Genomic DNA, 14,521 nt, shown 5'->3' on the forward strand with positions numbered 1-14,521 from the left:
GAAATTAGAAGGGCCTTGACCAGGCTGAGGTAGAGAGAGAAACAGACTGAGAGAACAGGAGAGAGGTTGAACCCTGCTCAGCTGTGTGATAATGCATCTGTTTTATGTGTCCAAGCAAAGAGCTCTCGAAAATAGGCTTTAATGGTCCTTAGACAGTAGTGTGTATTCGAGAGGCACACAACATTATGCTTGTGGTCAAAGCCGATTGTGAATACAATGGGTAAAAGTTTCTTTTCATCCTGTAGGGGTTCACAAAAAATACCACAACATTAACTTAAGTTTGCTTTGATACTTTACTGGTCAAATGTTAATTAGATTACCAGACAAAAAATGAGTTACATATGTTTATAGGTTTTTTCATATGTTTCCATATTAAGGTCACAGGTTTTAAAGTCTCATTATCTTTGCCACTGTAAACAGAGACACTGTTTGCCTTTGGTCAAACTTCAGTGTTTATTCAGGTTTTATTGCAAAAAGGATTGGACTTTGTGAGGACAAAGCATGACTGTTATACTTCTGCACTCACTGTGGCAGGAAAGAAGAGTGGGTCATTAGGGTTAGGCGGTTTAACTTCTCACAAGTGCTGCCATTGCAAGGTAGCAGCCTTACGTTTGCGATAAGACAGTCCAGTGTGTTTGTACAGAACTGCGGCTGACCCTTTTAAGAGTTGGGGTTTGAGAGAACTGAGATCTGTGCTGAAGCTTAGAATGGAAGGAAAAAAAAAATCATAGACCCAGTGTGACAGCTGTAGGTTCATGCTTTCAGTGTGACAGCAAAAAACATTTCACTTTTGTAAGAAGAAGCATTTGTTTATACAGTCTTGCTGTGTTTGTTAAAATTTCCATGGAGGAGTGTGGCTAGCTGTAAACAGAATAGTCCCAAAGAAAGCTGTCTGCTGTCCTGGATAAGCACAAGGAATTAAATCAGCCGCATGCGCACTGACACAGACAGAACAACAACTCGTATAAACGCAGCATGTACACACTGCGGAAATGAGCAACTGAGTGACTCTTGTGTTTATTATCAGACAAAAAAAACATGACTCATAAAGTTCATGGAAGAGCGATGGGTGTTTATATGATTTTTTTGCATAATGTAGTTAGTTCCCTCCCCCCCCATTTTTGTCCTTCAATGTGCATCCTGCCAGCCAACTCTTCTGGCATTCAGAGCATTCACAGAAACTGAGGTCACATGCTCAACTGTTATTTTAATTGCACTGGGATATTATTGATTTTTAGCATTGATAGAGCTATATCTGGCACAGCAGTATAAATTTCTCTTACATCACAGATCACATTCTCACTGTTCTAAGTTACACCACAGCCCTGGTTGTTGGGCAATACTTGTCGCTATAATCAAAATTAAACCCACATACTACCTTATCTATAGCCTATCCTCTGTAAACCATGCAGGGATCCATAGTGACCATGTTTGTAGAGCAGTTCAACAGAAAAGTGTGTTTCCTGCTGAGTTTATAGTGCCTGGTTGTTAGCCAACCCAGAGTAGCCTCATCCTTTCAACCAGCGTGTGATTACAGAGCTCCAGGCTATATCATACAGTCCTTAGATGAAACGGTAGCAGTAGAAAATGAAGGGATTACTTTGACTGACAGGATGCACATCATTTTTTCCTCTCCTCCAAAATCTCTTGTATAACCATTCCTTCTCCCCCTCTGCATTTCCTGAATGAAATAACAGGTCTCGTCATGTAATGAGTAGATCTATTATACATTTAGACCAAAGAATAGTCCTGTGTAGATTTCACTCATCTTTGACCGTCTTTGACCTCCTCATTCCTTTCACTTTTTGATTGATCTTCCTGTAGCCTGAGTGTGCCAGCCATGTTGTGCCAATGTTCTCCAGATAATGGAGAGACCATGCCAACTTCTAGAGTTATGGCTGCCGTAGTCTCTAACAGCCTTGTCAACTAGCAGCAGTACTTGACATTCTTTCTCTTTTTCATACACCATCATTGATTCTATCCCTCTTTTGGGTTTCGGTTTCCCTCTGTCTCCTTCTTTCTTAGACCCTTTCAGCATTAGTCACCTTGACCACTGAGCCATGCCTTAGGACTATGATCCCAGTTGAACAAATGATGAAGCTGTGGATGGAGAAAATTCATATTACTACACATTATATGGAAGGTCTTCCTGCAGTGTTTCACACACATATGGAACATGTATGGAAGAAGTACTTAAATTCACACACATCTCCCCACTTGCAGATCAGTTTGCTGGTGTTTTACTGTGGATTTGGCATGATATTTTTTTGACAGAAGGTTCAGTCCATCGGTGCCTTATTCTGACTTGGCAGCTGCACACCAAAGGTCAGAGTCCATGCTTTGTTTAGCAGACTGCAGCTACAGGCAGATAACGCCTCTGCGGGGAAAGTCTGCTGATTTTTTTTTCTTTTTTTCTTTTTTAAGTAAATCAACGCAAACCAGTACACATAGACACATGCTATGATGATGCAGCTGCTTGCATCCACACACGCAGTTTGCGCTGGAGTGTGGTATTGCTTGGTTTAATGTCATCTGTGTCTTTTTTGGTTCGGCTGCCTTTACCTCTCTTATGTTTGGTGCTACAGCACAGAGTTTATGCAATCTGATTTCACCAAGGCAAGACGAACTGAGCCTTTCATGCATTTCATTTCTACTCACAAGACGCGCAATTGCCCACTCGTTCAGACCAATGCCCCTTTAGCTGTCCTTTGCACCTGCTACCTGGCACACCAGCCAAGTTCTACATTTTGCCAAGTTCATTTGTCTGCTTCACCGACTCTTAAATTTGCATTGAGATTTGGCCACTATGAAGTTGCCTTAGATATGAGAAGAGCTATTGGTAGTTACGAGTTTCAAAATATTCGCTTTGCTGAACTGCCTAAATTCATAATGTCATGTAAGAGATCAGATGAATTGATTTTATTCAAATGCTTCTTTCTCTGCTCAGTTCACGATAACCTCTTGAAAGGACAAAATGCTACTGTTTTTACAGGTGTTCAAAATATTGTGAGCTGTGTGTTTGCAAATTTCCTTTCTTCAGTAATTCATAGGAAAGTGATTCAATTTCAGATATGCAAACCACTGAAACACACCCCATCTACTTTAACTTAAATGGATCTCTCCACATCTAGCTTCCATTATACTATTATACAGACTTTCAAAGTGCGAGGACAGCGCAGCATCCACCACGTGCGTCAAAAGTAGTTAAGGTCCTTCGGTTTGATAAAATGTGTATGATGTCAATCAAAAAAAGCCTGATTCAATTTCAATCTGTGTATGAGCTGAGGTAGATATCTGATCCTGTGGTCTCCCCTGACATCCTGCTTTGTTTGTTTTCTTTGCCCACTGAGGATTTGCTCTGCTCTCACTAAGGCCCTTTACAATTTAGATTTATGGAAATGCCTCCTAATAGAAATCTGCTCTCATCGGATGACAGACAGCAATGATGAGACGTACACCACATATGACTATGCTGGGATTGATTGAGAAGATCATGCCTCAGGATTCATCCTTCAAATGAACAAAAGCATGTAGAGCTTTGTTAGTTTTGTCAGTCAGAGCAGAATTGAGAGGGAAAAGGAGTAATTCATTTACATTGAAGCTGCCACTATGTATTTGTGTATCTTTCATTGTAGCTGTGGATACGTACGTGTCTAAGCTTGCATGAAAGTACAAGTTTAAATGTGTGCATGCCTGTGTGTTAGGAGAATGTAGCGGCTGTGGGAGCGGAAAAATATAATTAGAGTAGCAGTGACACTGTAATCTCTTTAGTAAATGTTACTGGTTTTAGCTGCAATACCAGTGTGTTAAGTTTGTGAAGTGGGAGTGGAACTGTGTAGAGACAGGGTTAAAGGGAAGGATTAGGTACACATGCCCTTGTTTGCACTGGGGAATAAGCGTCTATGCTAAGTCTTGACTATACCTGATGAAAAATGTTTTTATGTAAGTTTGTGGTGGGTTGTTCTAATCATTTTTATGTGTTTTCATTAAAATAATGCTAAAGCTGGGGCACGACTGTGACTGCTTTCAACAAATGCAGCTCATTGACAAGCAGTTCAAGGCCTCTCTGTACGCCTCTAAACTCAGATGCTCATGAGCAAGTGCACTGATATGGGTCACTAACAAAGATAGTGCTATTAAATACTGGATGCAAAGTGCTCTGTCAGAGTGCCCAGAGAGCTCATGCTTAATTGTGAGCAACTGTGCATTAATTTACTATGCATCGCTAAATTGCAGCTCTTTCAGCCATAGCTCAGAGCCTCACACATATCATGTCAAAAGACAAACAACAACTAAATGGCTTATAAAAAGGTCAAATTAAAACATTTACACAGTGATGGTTTTAATTTAGCAGCTCTGGACTATTTTTTATGTTATGAGGAAGGCTTTAATGACAGTAATTTCCTCCTGGTTATTAGGGTTTATCTTTATGGTGGAATTTTGAATCGTTACACAAGAAAATATTGGGAATAACCAACCACGTCCAACATCACAGCACAGGAAACCAGACAGAATTAAATGATAGTTACTGGAGGGCTTGTGGTTTCTGAGGGTGTTTTCCCTTTCTGTTGCTATTGGGTCGTAGCAGGAGAAAATGCTATGTTTCCTTGCAGTGGCTGGAAGGATGGATGACTGGAGAATAGTTTTCCTGGAAGCTGACAGATCGTAATGGCACTGGAACAGAGGAATTCATTTCCTATTGTCACAGAAGAATGTATGAATATAACTCCAGCTCAACAACATAAGATACTAACGAGGCCTCTCATTATTTCTTTTCCTGATAGCAGAAAAGAGAGAAGACTAATAGACAAACCTCTACTGATAATACTTTTTATCGGTTCCTATAGAAGGAGATTTCCCTTTGGGGAATATAAAACTTTTTATTTTTACTGTCCAAATTGCCACATCCACTGAAAAGTTTACCAGGAAATGAATAAAAAAATCCAACATATTTTTAAACCCTTAACTGTACTTTTCCCAACTAGAAAGTTGAGGAAGGTTTGTTCCAAATTGTCTCTTTGATTCGAAGCATATCACTTTCACTTAAGCTTTCAAATTTCATGCTTTACATTAATCGTTGAGGGAATAACACATTAATCCAAGGCATGAAATTACAATCTCCCATTTCCTTTTTTTTTTTTTTTTTTTTTTTTTTTTAATTCAACAACAATGGATTCAGCACCATAAATGGATTTGGTTTACATTCTTTATCTTCTGCAGTACAATTGCTGTAAATATGAATTTAACAGATGAAGCAAATTTGGCTAGAGTGTTAAGAAGCTTAGGATGTAGAGAGAATAAACTGGGGGAAAGCACAAAAGCAGAAGACCTGCTGCCTATTTGAGGGTGATGGAGCTTTAGGGCTGCTCCTGCTTCAAAGACAAATTCCTTCTCTCCTGTGCCATTTTGCTAGTTGCTGGACTACCCTCAGGCTGTTTCTTCCCAACCATCATTGAGGGTTTACTTAGCTCTCGTTTTGCATTTCGCCACTCCTTTATCCTTGTCCTGTACCTAATGTCGCTCTTTTGCATCTTTTTAAAGTGCTACAATCCAGCTCTTTTGGCCACAGTTGGCATTGTCACAGCATCATGCCCAGTGGCTGGGGAAATCACCAGCATTTCAGCAAGAGACCCACAACCAGTCACAGTGACAGTGCACATGCAGCCAGTGGGACCAGTTTGTTTAACAAGCACTCTGAAGCAGCCTAGCTGAGTGTGCCAACACAGTGTTTTGTGTGCCTGACTATTCATTATGAATGGGAAGTTTTGCAAAAACTGTCTTTTCTCCAAGCCATGATCACAGCTTGCGTTTGTGCGGGAACGTGAGTTCTCTTCCGTCTCTCTTGACATGAAGATTTTCTTTCTTTGCCTTCTACGTCTGCCAAAGAGACTGTCATATGAGTGTGAGTCTTAAAATGGAAATCTACTGAGAATGACCATAAAGAATTTTGTTTTGTTATATAATTTTTTTCCATTTTATATTCTTATTTGACGCTGGCAGTTTTGTCATCATGGCAGTCTATCATTCTTTCTGTGCCACGGCCACAATTGTGAAACATCTGCACACTGAATTTATTTCAGGAACAAGACTTTTTTGGTTCATCCGCTCACCCTATGTTTAAAAGACAAATAAAAAGTCGATTGTCATCCGTGCCTCAGCATTAATGGCAAAAATCTCATGTAGTGAAAGTCTGAATTTTTATTCAGAACTACTAGCTGCAAATGTGCCTATATTCTAGTTTACCTGTAATTCAATGTCAACATAGTCATGCCCTCTTCTTTTTCCAGGTCACTAGTTAACTATGTTTAAGTATGAATAATTTCTGGTTGCATTTATATGTTAATTTTCTTTTACTTAATTCTGACTTCTCACAAACAAAAGAAAGATATGGCTTTGAACTAAAGAGCACGCTGGGGGATCGAGTTTTGTTCGTATTCTTTTAAAGTCTTCAGCTGCATACTACTGTGGAGTGCTATGTCAAGTGCAACAAAGAGGTGGTCATGCAATCAGCTTGAACAAAGACTTCATTCCCTGTGTTATTGAAAGCAATATGAGGGGATAACCTTTTTGTGGAGGTTTTTATTTACACCATTCAGTCACTCTTTTTCTTTGCATGGGCAGCTGTTGCCACAACATAAGAGACTGATGCATAATTTTACTCCTGACAACTGAGGAAACGTAGGAAAAATAAAAAGTAGAAGGAGAAAAGATGGATGGCCTTAAAACATTGTATATACATACGATTAAAGCGTGGAGGTGGAGCGTAAGATCTAAAGGGCAAAAGGCTTTGGGGCTTGAGCGAAAAGCTAGCTCAGCAGGAAACTGATTATGCCACCAAAGGGATCCACTTTGCAAATCTACCATGTACAAACTCAAACAAAGGAGCATGGCAGCATGCAGGCAACTGAAAGTGAGGGTGGGGGTCTGACCCTTGCTGTTTTTTAGAGTCACTGGCACTTTTATGACCATGCTAATAAAGTGCTTTTGGGACAGCGCACCTCCCACGCCTCTGCCTGTGCACACACACCAAGAACAGGTTGACTGGGCTTTAGGACCTGTGTTTCTGGACACATAGATCAATATGCTTCCTTAGGGTTATATTTAAGATGGTGCTGTGTAGTATACTCGATCACAAGGTATCAAAGCTTGAACTTGAGATGATTATTCATGCTTTTATTTCTTCTCGTTTAGACTATTGTAATGGCCTTTTTACTTGTTTTAACAAATCAGCCTTAAATCGTCTTCAGACTGTGCAGAATGCTGCAGCACGTCTCTTAACAGGCACCAAGAGAAGATCGCATATCACTCCAGTCTTGGCCTCCCTTCACTGGTTGCCTGTAAATTTTAGGTTTCAGTTTAAAATTTTAGTTCTAACCTTTAGGGCCCTGCATGGTCAGGCTCCTCAATATTTATCTGACCTGCTGAAATCACATATACCTTCTCGGGCTTTAAGGTCATTAGATCAGAGACTGTTGGTGGTACCACGCACTCGTTTTAAAACTCGTGGTGATCGGGCCTTTCAGACTGTGGCACCACGGTTGTGGAATTCTCTCCCACTGTCTCTTCGCTGCACGGACTCCATTGATTGTTTTAAGAAACAGCTGAAGACATTTTTATTTAGAAAAGCATTTGATTAATTTCTTCTTATGCTGTTTTTATAGTTTTATTGTCTTACATTGTTTTATTTACTGTTATATTGTTTTATATTCCCATTTTCTGTGTTGTAAAGCACTTTGTGATTTTTATCTGTGAAAAGCGCTATATAAATAAATTTTACTTACTTACTTACAAGGAGTAGGGAGGGACCCTAAGATGGCCATTAACGGATTTGGATTGAGGTCTATGAAAGGGCTGACACGGCTCAAAGGGACCCCTAAATTACTGCTGCAAATCAAACCTGCCTTGAACACGTCACAATGTAAGCTGGCTATTCAGTATCTTCCCATACAATGTTCCCTCCCCTTTTCAGTCGCTTGTTAATTCAAGGTGCAGTTACTGATTATTCAGGCCACATCTTTTCACCCTTGATTCTCTGTGCCCTCGCTGCTGGAAATGCAAATCTGGAGCGTGACAAACGACGTAGGGCCGTCTCTGACACATTCAAGCCCCCGGCATCCCCATGTCACTCCCCAGCTTACCACCTCCAGCGCCATAGTAATTACCCTTGTTGGATCGCTACGCCTAATCGTACTTGATTTTAGGATGCACTGCCATTCTCTCCACTTGTTAGCCCCTCACACTACTTGGTTCTGATAGAGTACACCGATAATATGAGACACACTCATACATACATCAGATGTTCTATTAGTTAATCTTTGCATGAGGATGTTTTGTATATATCTATTACAGTGGAGGGATTAATTATAGGCAGCACAAAAATCACCTTTAAATTAATCAGTTGTGATCTGAGCACACCAGTATTAGAGGAACTTGATTTATAAACAATGAATAAATAAATAAATAAATTGTATAAAAGAATAATTAATAGATTCAGAGTCTATAAAAATGAGCCCCTTAAAGAGCAAGAGTAGGGGTGTGTGCAAGTGGCTTCCAATTTGTTCTCAGTTTGTTTCAGTAATGAGATCCAGGCCGTCTTTTCCAATGGATGAGATAATTAACTCCTGGGGACAGACTGCTTGGTTTTATAGCACATGGAGAGAGATCTTTACAGCCCAGGCAGAGCATGGTTGCATTAATTGTAGCGTGATACATTTTGACTAATATAGTATATCAAAATGGGCAACTGATAGGGGATTTGTTTAAAGAAATCGTGAGGATGGGGTCAGTATAATAATAAAAAGAAGAGAATGATGTTTTAAGGATAACGAAGCACACAACGTTAAGCTGTGTGCTAATGTTTCTGGTATGGCATGATCTCTAATATTGAAGATGTGTTTTAGGTTTTCCTTTGTAGGTAAGCCCTATCATCGAGATGGCGTCATTAGACGTTGATGGTCAAAGATCAAACATTAGGTCGCTACAGATTAATGTATTTTCTGAATGAAATATTCCTTAAATCTGCCCCAAATATTCACTTGCACTCAGGGATGAACTGATTAGATCTTGGTGGTCAGTAGTCAAGGCCACTGTGATGTTATGCCCATCCCATTTGTGAATGGAATATCTTTGGAAAGGTATTTGGAATTTTGTCCAAATTGGACACAATTATTCACTTTGATTTAAAGATAAACTGCCTAGATCTGCCATGGCCAAAGTTTCAGCTACTAAAATCCTCATAAAGGGTTATGGACAATAACTCAGAAATACAGATGCTAATTATGACAATATTCTAAACCATTTCTAATAAAATAAGTGAATATAATACATGTGTAAAAGGTTAGCTTCACTGAAGTGTCACATTGTTTTGGAAGAAAAAGACAGTCAGTCTCACAACACAGTGACCTTGCTTTTAGTGAGCAATGCCTGTTTTGGCCTTTTTTCTGTTCTTGGAAACCTCTTACTCAGTGTGTGGTGACAGCAGCAGCGCTAGCATGAGTCAGGTCAGGCTAATTTCCGTTGCTGTAACCTGCCCTGTCCTTTGGAATGTGCACCATAATGGTTTCCACCAATTGTCTATTCTCCACAGCTCATTGCTTTATTAAATTTGAGCCTCTTATTCCTTTTCACTTTGAAACACTCTTAAATGCATCTTCTTCGTGTGACATGTAACTCAGCTGTGACAATTTACAACTTTTCTCTTTGTTTCTTGTTTTCTTTTACAGAAACATGTGAAAAACCTTGTGAAGCTTGACCTGCAAGATAGCCTTCAGCAACACAAAGGCAAAGGTCTCCTCCACGTATTCATTACATCCATTCTCTCAACTCCCTTAGCGATTTCCTTCCAGGCCTGTTAAACATGGAGGGCCAGCAAGCATTTCGCAGAACTTTATCACTTAACCCTAAAGTGGGACCAATGGCTGCTCTACTAGGCTTCTGGCTCATAGTAATACCTGCTTTATCCAATGGGCAGACTTTTACTAGTTTCCACCCTGAACGTCGGGACTGGGTATTCAACCACCTGACAGTTCACCAAACCACAGGCGCTTTGTATATTGGAGCAGTCAACCGTGTGTACAAGCTCTCAGGCAACCTGACTCTTCTAGTCTCCCATGACACAGGCCCAGAGGATGACAACAAGGCGTGCTACCCTCCTCTGATTGTCCAGCCTTGTTCTGAGCCCCTTGTCTCAACCAACAATGTCAACAAGCTTCTCTTAATTGATTATTCCCAAAACCGGTTGCTGGCCTGTGGCAGCCTGTACCAGGGAGTTTGTAAACTCCTCAGATTGGATGACCTCTTTATCTTAGTGGAGCCTTCCCACAAGAAAGAACACTACCTCTCTAGTGTAAACCAGACTGGGACTATGTATGGGGTCATTGTGCCTTCGCAGGGCCAGGATGGGACCCTGTTTATTGGCACGGCGGTAGATGGCAAACAGGACTACTTTCCTACAATCTCCAGTCGAAAGTTGCCCCGTGACCCAGAATCCTCTGCTATGCTTGACTATGAATTGCACACAGATTTTGTGTCCTCCCTCATAAAGATACCATCAGACACACTGGCACTGGTCTCTCACTTTGACATCTACTATGTTTACGGCTTTGCCAGCGGCAGCTTTGTTTACTTCCTGACTGTTCAGCCCGAGACACCAGAAAACAGCATGTCGTCAAGCGGATCCGGCAGTGACCTGTTCTACACTTCTCGCATTGTTCGCCTCTGCAAAGATGACCCCAAGTTCCACTCCTATGTTTCCCTGCCTATTGGCTGTGTGAAGAGCGGTGTTGAGTACCGGCTACTGCAGGCTGCCTACCTTGGCAAGCCAGGACGTGTTCTCGCTGCATCACTCAATATCAGTGCCCACGATGATGTGCTCTTCACCATCTTCTCTAAGGGCCAGAAGCAGTTCCATCGCCCACCAGATGACTCAGCGCTCTGCGTCTTCACCATTCGTGACATCAATGCACGAATTAAGGAGCGCCTGCAGTCCTGCTACCAGGGAGAAGGAAACCTGGAACTTAATTGGCTGCTTGGGAAGGATGTGCAGTGCACCAAAGCGGTGAGTTATACTAAATGGATGACAAACACTTCATGCTTTACATGCACCCATCCACAGATCTCCAGATCATCCAGAGTGTGAAAGGGAGAACAATTGAAATAACCCTCTTCCATATGGTAACAATGTGAAAGAGGATTTGAAAAACTTGAAACGCTTGTCATTGGGAAATATTATTGGGATAGTATAGGAAATAATGTAAGGACACTGATAAATTGGCGAATAATTACTTGCACATTTCTGTTTTGCACATTCGTGTTTAGATGAATCAATTTATACTTTTTTTTCCTTTTAAATTCTTTGAGCTTCAAGTAGCTGAAAACCAAAAAAGAGCTATTCATTTATATAATAAGGTCTGAAATTTTTATAAATTGAGCAACTTCTACATTTAGATTCTTTCTGAAATATGCTGGTAAACAGTGAAGGGAATTACTAAGTCCTCTCAGTGAACCAGAAAAACACAGCAAGTTGTGCAAGCGTATGCTGGTTTATTTATTTATATATATATTTTTAAAGGCAATCACCCAGAAATGCTTTTGAATGCCTAGTATTGCATACTATTTTACAAATGACTCTTCTACTGCACTCAATTATTTCAAATTGTTTTGTAGCTTTGATATCAGAAAATATCCACTTTCAAGTACATTTCAATAAGAGATATTCATAAATTAGAGAGGATTTATTTTTCTTGGCAACCATCAAAGTGATAACATTCTCCTCGAGCACAACACAAGTAAACACACTCCCCTTCTAGAAAAATAAAGTGTGTGTGTGTGTGGTGGGGGGTGTCGCTCAAGTTACTCTGCTTCTGATGTTGGCATAATGTAGATCACACAGCAGACTATTCCTTCTGAAATCCCCAATTATGCTATAATACAAGGCCATGTATCCGTTACATGTTGTCACGTACAATTAAGGTTTCGCTCGTTCCCAGGAGGCCACAGTCCTCTGTGCTTTCATTCTTTAATTGCAAATAGGACTTTAAGAATATTAAGAATTAATGACTGGCTAAGTGTGCATGTGTGCTGTATATCTGTGTGTGCATAGGAGACACTTTTAATACTGGGTGTACAAGCAGTATGTGAAGTGTGGGGTTTAATGATATCCCTATCCTTCACTATGATGAGAACCGCACTGATCAGCTTCTTTTGTTGCTAACCCCCCCGGGGAACTCAGTTGACCACTGCTATTAAAATCAGTAAATTCCCCATTAGCACAATGTCAGAGGTGATTGTCAGGAGGAGGGAGACATTATCTCAAACTAGCTGTTGGACTTTATTAGCTCTGCTGAGAAGGCGGAATAAGATGTTGTAAGATGCAGAGTTGGCAGAAGAAGGGGAAATAGTGGTATAAACTGATGACACTGGGAGCCTTTTAAACTGTTGGAGCTCCATTTGGAATATTTTTCTAGTTTCCCAGAAGATTGCCCAATCATGTATGTGCATGTTTATAGTTGCTAGTTTTTATCTGCAAAGCTGCACCCCCCCTTCATTCTTTAGGCATTTATTTCCAGTAATGCATTACACTGCACCAAGCATTGTATATTTAGCCGCAGTCACATATAAAACGCAGTCCTTAAGACCAAGACTGGCTACTAAATCCATAGTACAATGTGGATTATAAAGACAGATGTCAGTGCATGTGGAACTCATATAACCTGTCCCAAATACATTTAACACCCAGATATGTCAAACATGCTGACATTGTGTGCTTGATGTTAAATCCTCAACTTAAGTAGTGTGACTACTTTCAAGTACACATACTGTATGCTTCACATCTTTCTTTTTTTTTTTTTCTTAAGTATGTTCCTATGTGACTCTGTGTGGTATTTTTTAGTGTTTGACATCCATCACAATGTGAGGTTCTTCAAGGTTAGACCAACCCAAGTGTATTTTAGCTAACTGTTAACTGTACCTTTCTTGGTTTCTGAGTAAATTACACATGCAGCTTCAGTACCTCTCGTCTGGTCTGTTGTAAACAGCAGGTAGCCAGCGAGCTCAAAGCAGAGAACTTTAATTATACCCCCAGCTCTCATTCTTGCAGACATTTTACTGTGTTCAGTTACATGCAGGCCAAGGCTGAGGCTGGGAATGGAACTGAGGCTGAGCCAGGGGATTCAGATACAGCAGCCAATCAAAGATTTATCACCCAGCCATCCAGCCTTCTGCCATCTGGAGATTCACACCATCTCTGTAGTCAATCCCATGGAGTAGAGCCATGATGGGATTCTTTCTGTATCACACTGTGTGTGTGTTTGTGTGTCCATGTGTCACACTATCCTCCAGTCTTGCTTTTTTTGCTCATGCCCTTAGAACTAATTAACCACTTGTGAAAGCGAAGTGGGACTGGAGTTGATAAATTTGATATACTCTGAGAGGAAAAATCTCTGAGAGCACATATCCTGTCACATCTAAACAGGGTAGCAGCTATTTTCTCAGCAGAAAATTAATATGATTTCATGTTGTGAGATGTTCAATAAGGATTAATCGCATATGTTTAATTTAGGTCTCATATAATTTGTCTCTTGAAACAGTGGTATAGAAAACTACATTTCTGCACTACTCGTGAGATTTGTTGTAAGTCAGCAGTAAAAACACAATGAAACAAAAAAATCTGCAAGAAGGTGAACAAGAAAGCTCAACCACATGGACTCCAGGGGGATTTGAGCTGTCTGCCAAGTCTACTAAGCATACATCATCTGAACAATCTAGATATAATCAGAACCAAATGGTTAGGAGCCCAACAGACCATATGTGGAATAGCTGCATGATTTTCAGGGAGTATATATTGATAAGCCGATGTCTGGAACTCACGGCTGTTCCTCAAGATAGCTGCTAGCTTTCCCATCTGATTCATACCGTCTGTGTCATCAACTTGTGTTTAAGAGAAGCCTAGAACAATTGCATACAGTACATTTGATGTTATCACCACATGAGACATGAAAATGTTAACTCACCAGATTGTTTTTTTTTCTTTTTAAATACCGCAGTAGTACTCCATAGCACTCTGTGCTATTTTGGGCAAAGGGAATAAAAGGAAATGCCACAAAGTGAGGGGCGTGAGGATACAAGCGGAGGCGATTATTCCCCTTCAGCGTTATTGCTCTGTTCATGAAAATATATGTAGAAAGGTTGTACAGCCACTGTGTGAGAGACAGAGCTGCCTTCCACACATTCTCAACACAGTCTGCTTAGACCATTCTGACAGTGAAAAAGACAGAAGCAGGGATAGAAAGGAGACGGATGAGAAATGTGAGAGTAAGAAAACTAATGAGTAGGGGCTGTAAAAAGGGGATATATATTTAGAATTTGAATAAGATAGAGTTTGTGAGCAAGGGACTATGGGATATACACATGTAATGCTTGCCTGGCCATTTCACTTTAGCCTGCATGGCACATTGAGGCCAATGATACTTGGTGACTGTCAGCTGACCTGATTCAACACCAGACAGATCACTGTCTTACTTCT

At 40.5% G+C, this 14,521-nt stretch overlaps 1 protein-coding gene across 3 annotated transcripts in view; it reads left to right on the forward strand.

The window, feature by feature from the left end:
* Positions 1-14,521, forward strand: part of plxna2 (plexin A2) — a 166,775-nt gene that overhangs the window by 15,370 nt on the left and 136,884 nt on the right. For all 3 annotated transcript variants that reach the window (XM_086278460.1, XM_086278458.1, XM_086278459.1), the window contains one exon: positions 9,723-11,056. In XM_086278460.1, the coding sequence (XP_086134586.1) occupies positions 9,857-11,056 (1,200 nt within the window). In that variant the 5' untranslated portion in view covers positions 9,723-9,856. The remainder of the gene's footprint in view (positions 1-9,722; positions 11,057-14,521) is intronic.

The sequence above is a fragment of the Aulonocara sp. 'chitande type north' Nkhata Bay genome, linkage group LG20 (genome assembly GCF_057382095.1).
Source record: "Aulonocara sp. 'chitande type north' Nkhata Bay isolate Kocher_YH1m ecotype deep benthic linkage group LG20, A_spYH_male_GT1.1, whole genome shotgun sequence".
Lineage (NCBI taxonomy): Eukaryota > Metazoa > Chordata > Actinopteri > Cichliformes > Cichlidae > Aulonocara > Aulonocara sp. 'chitande type north' Nkhata Bay.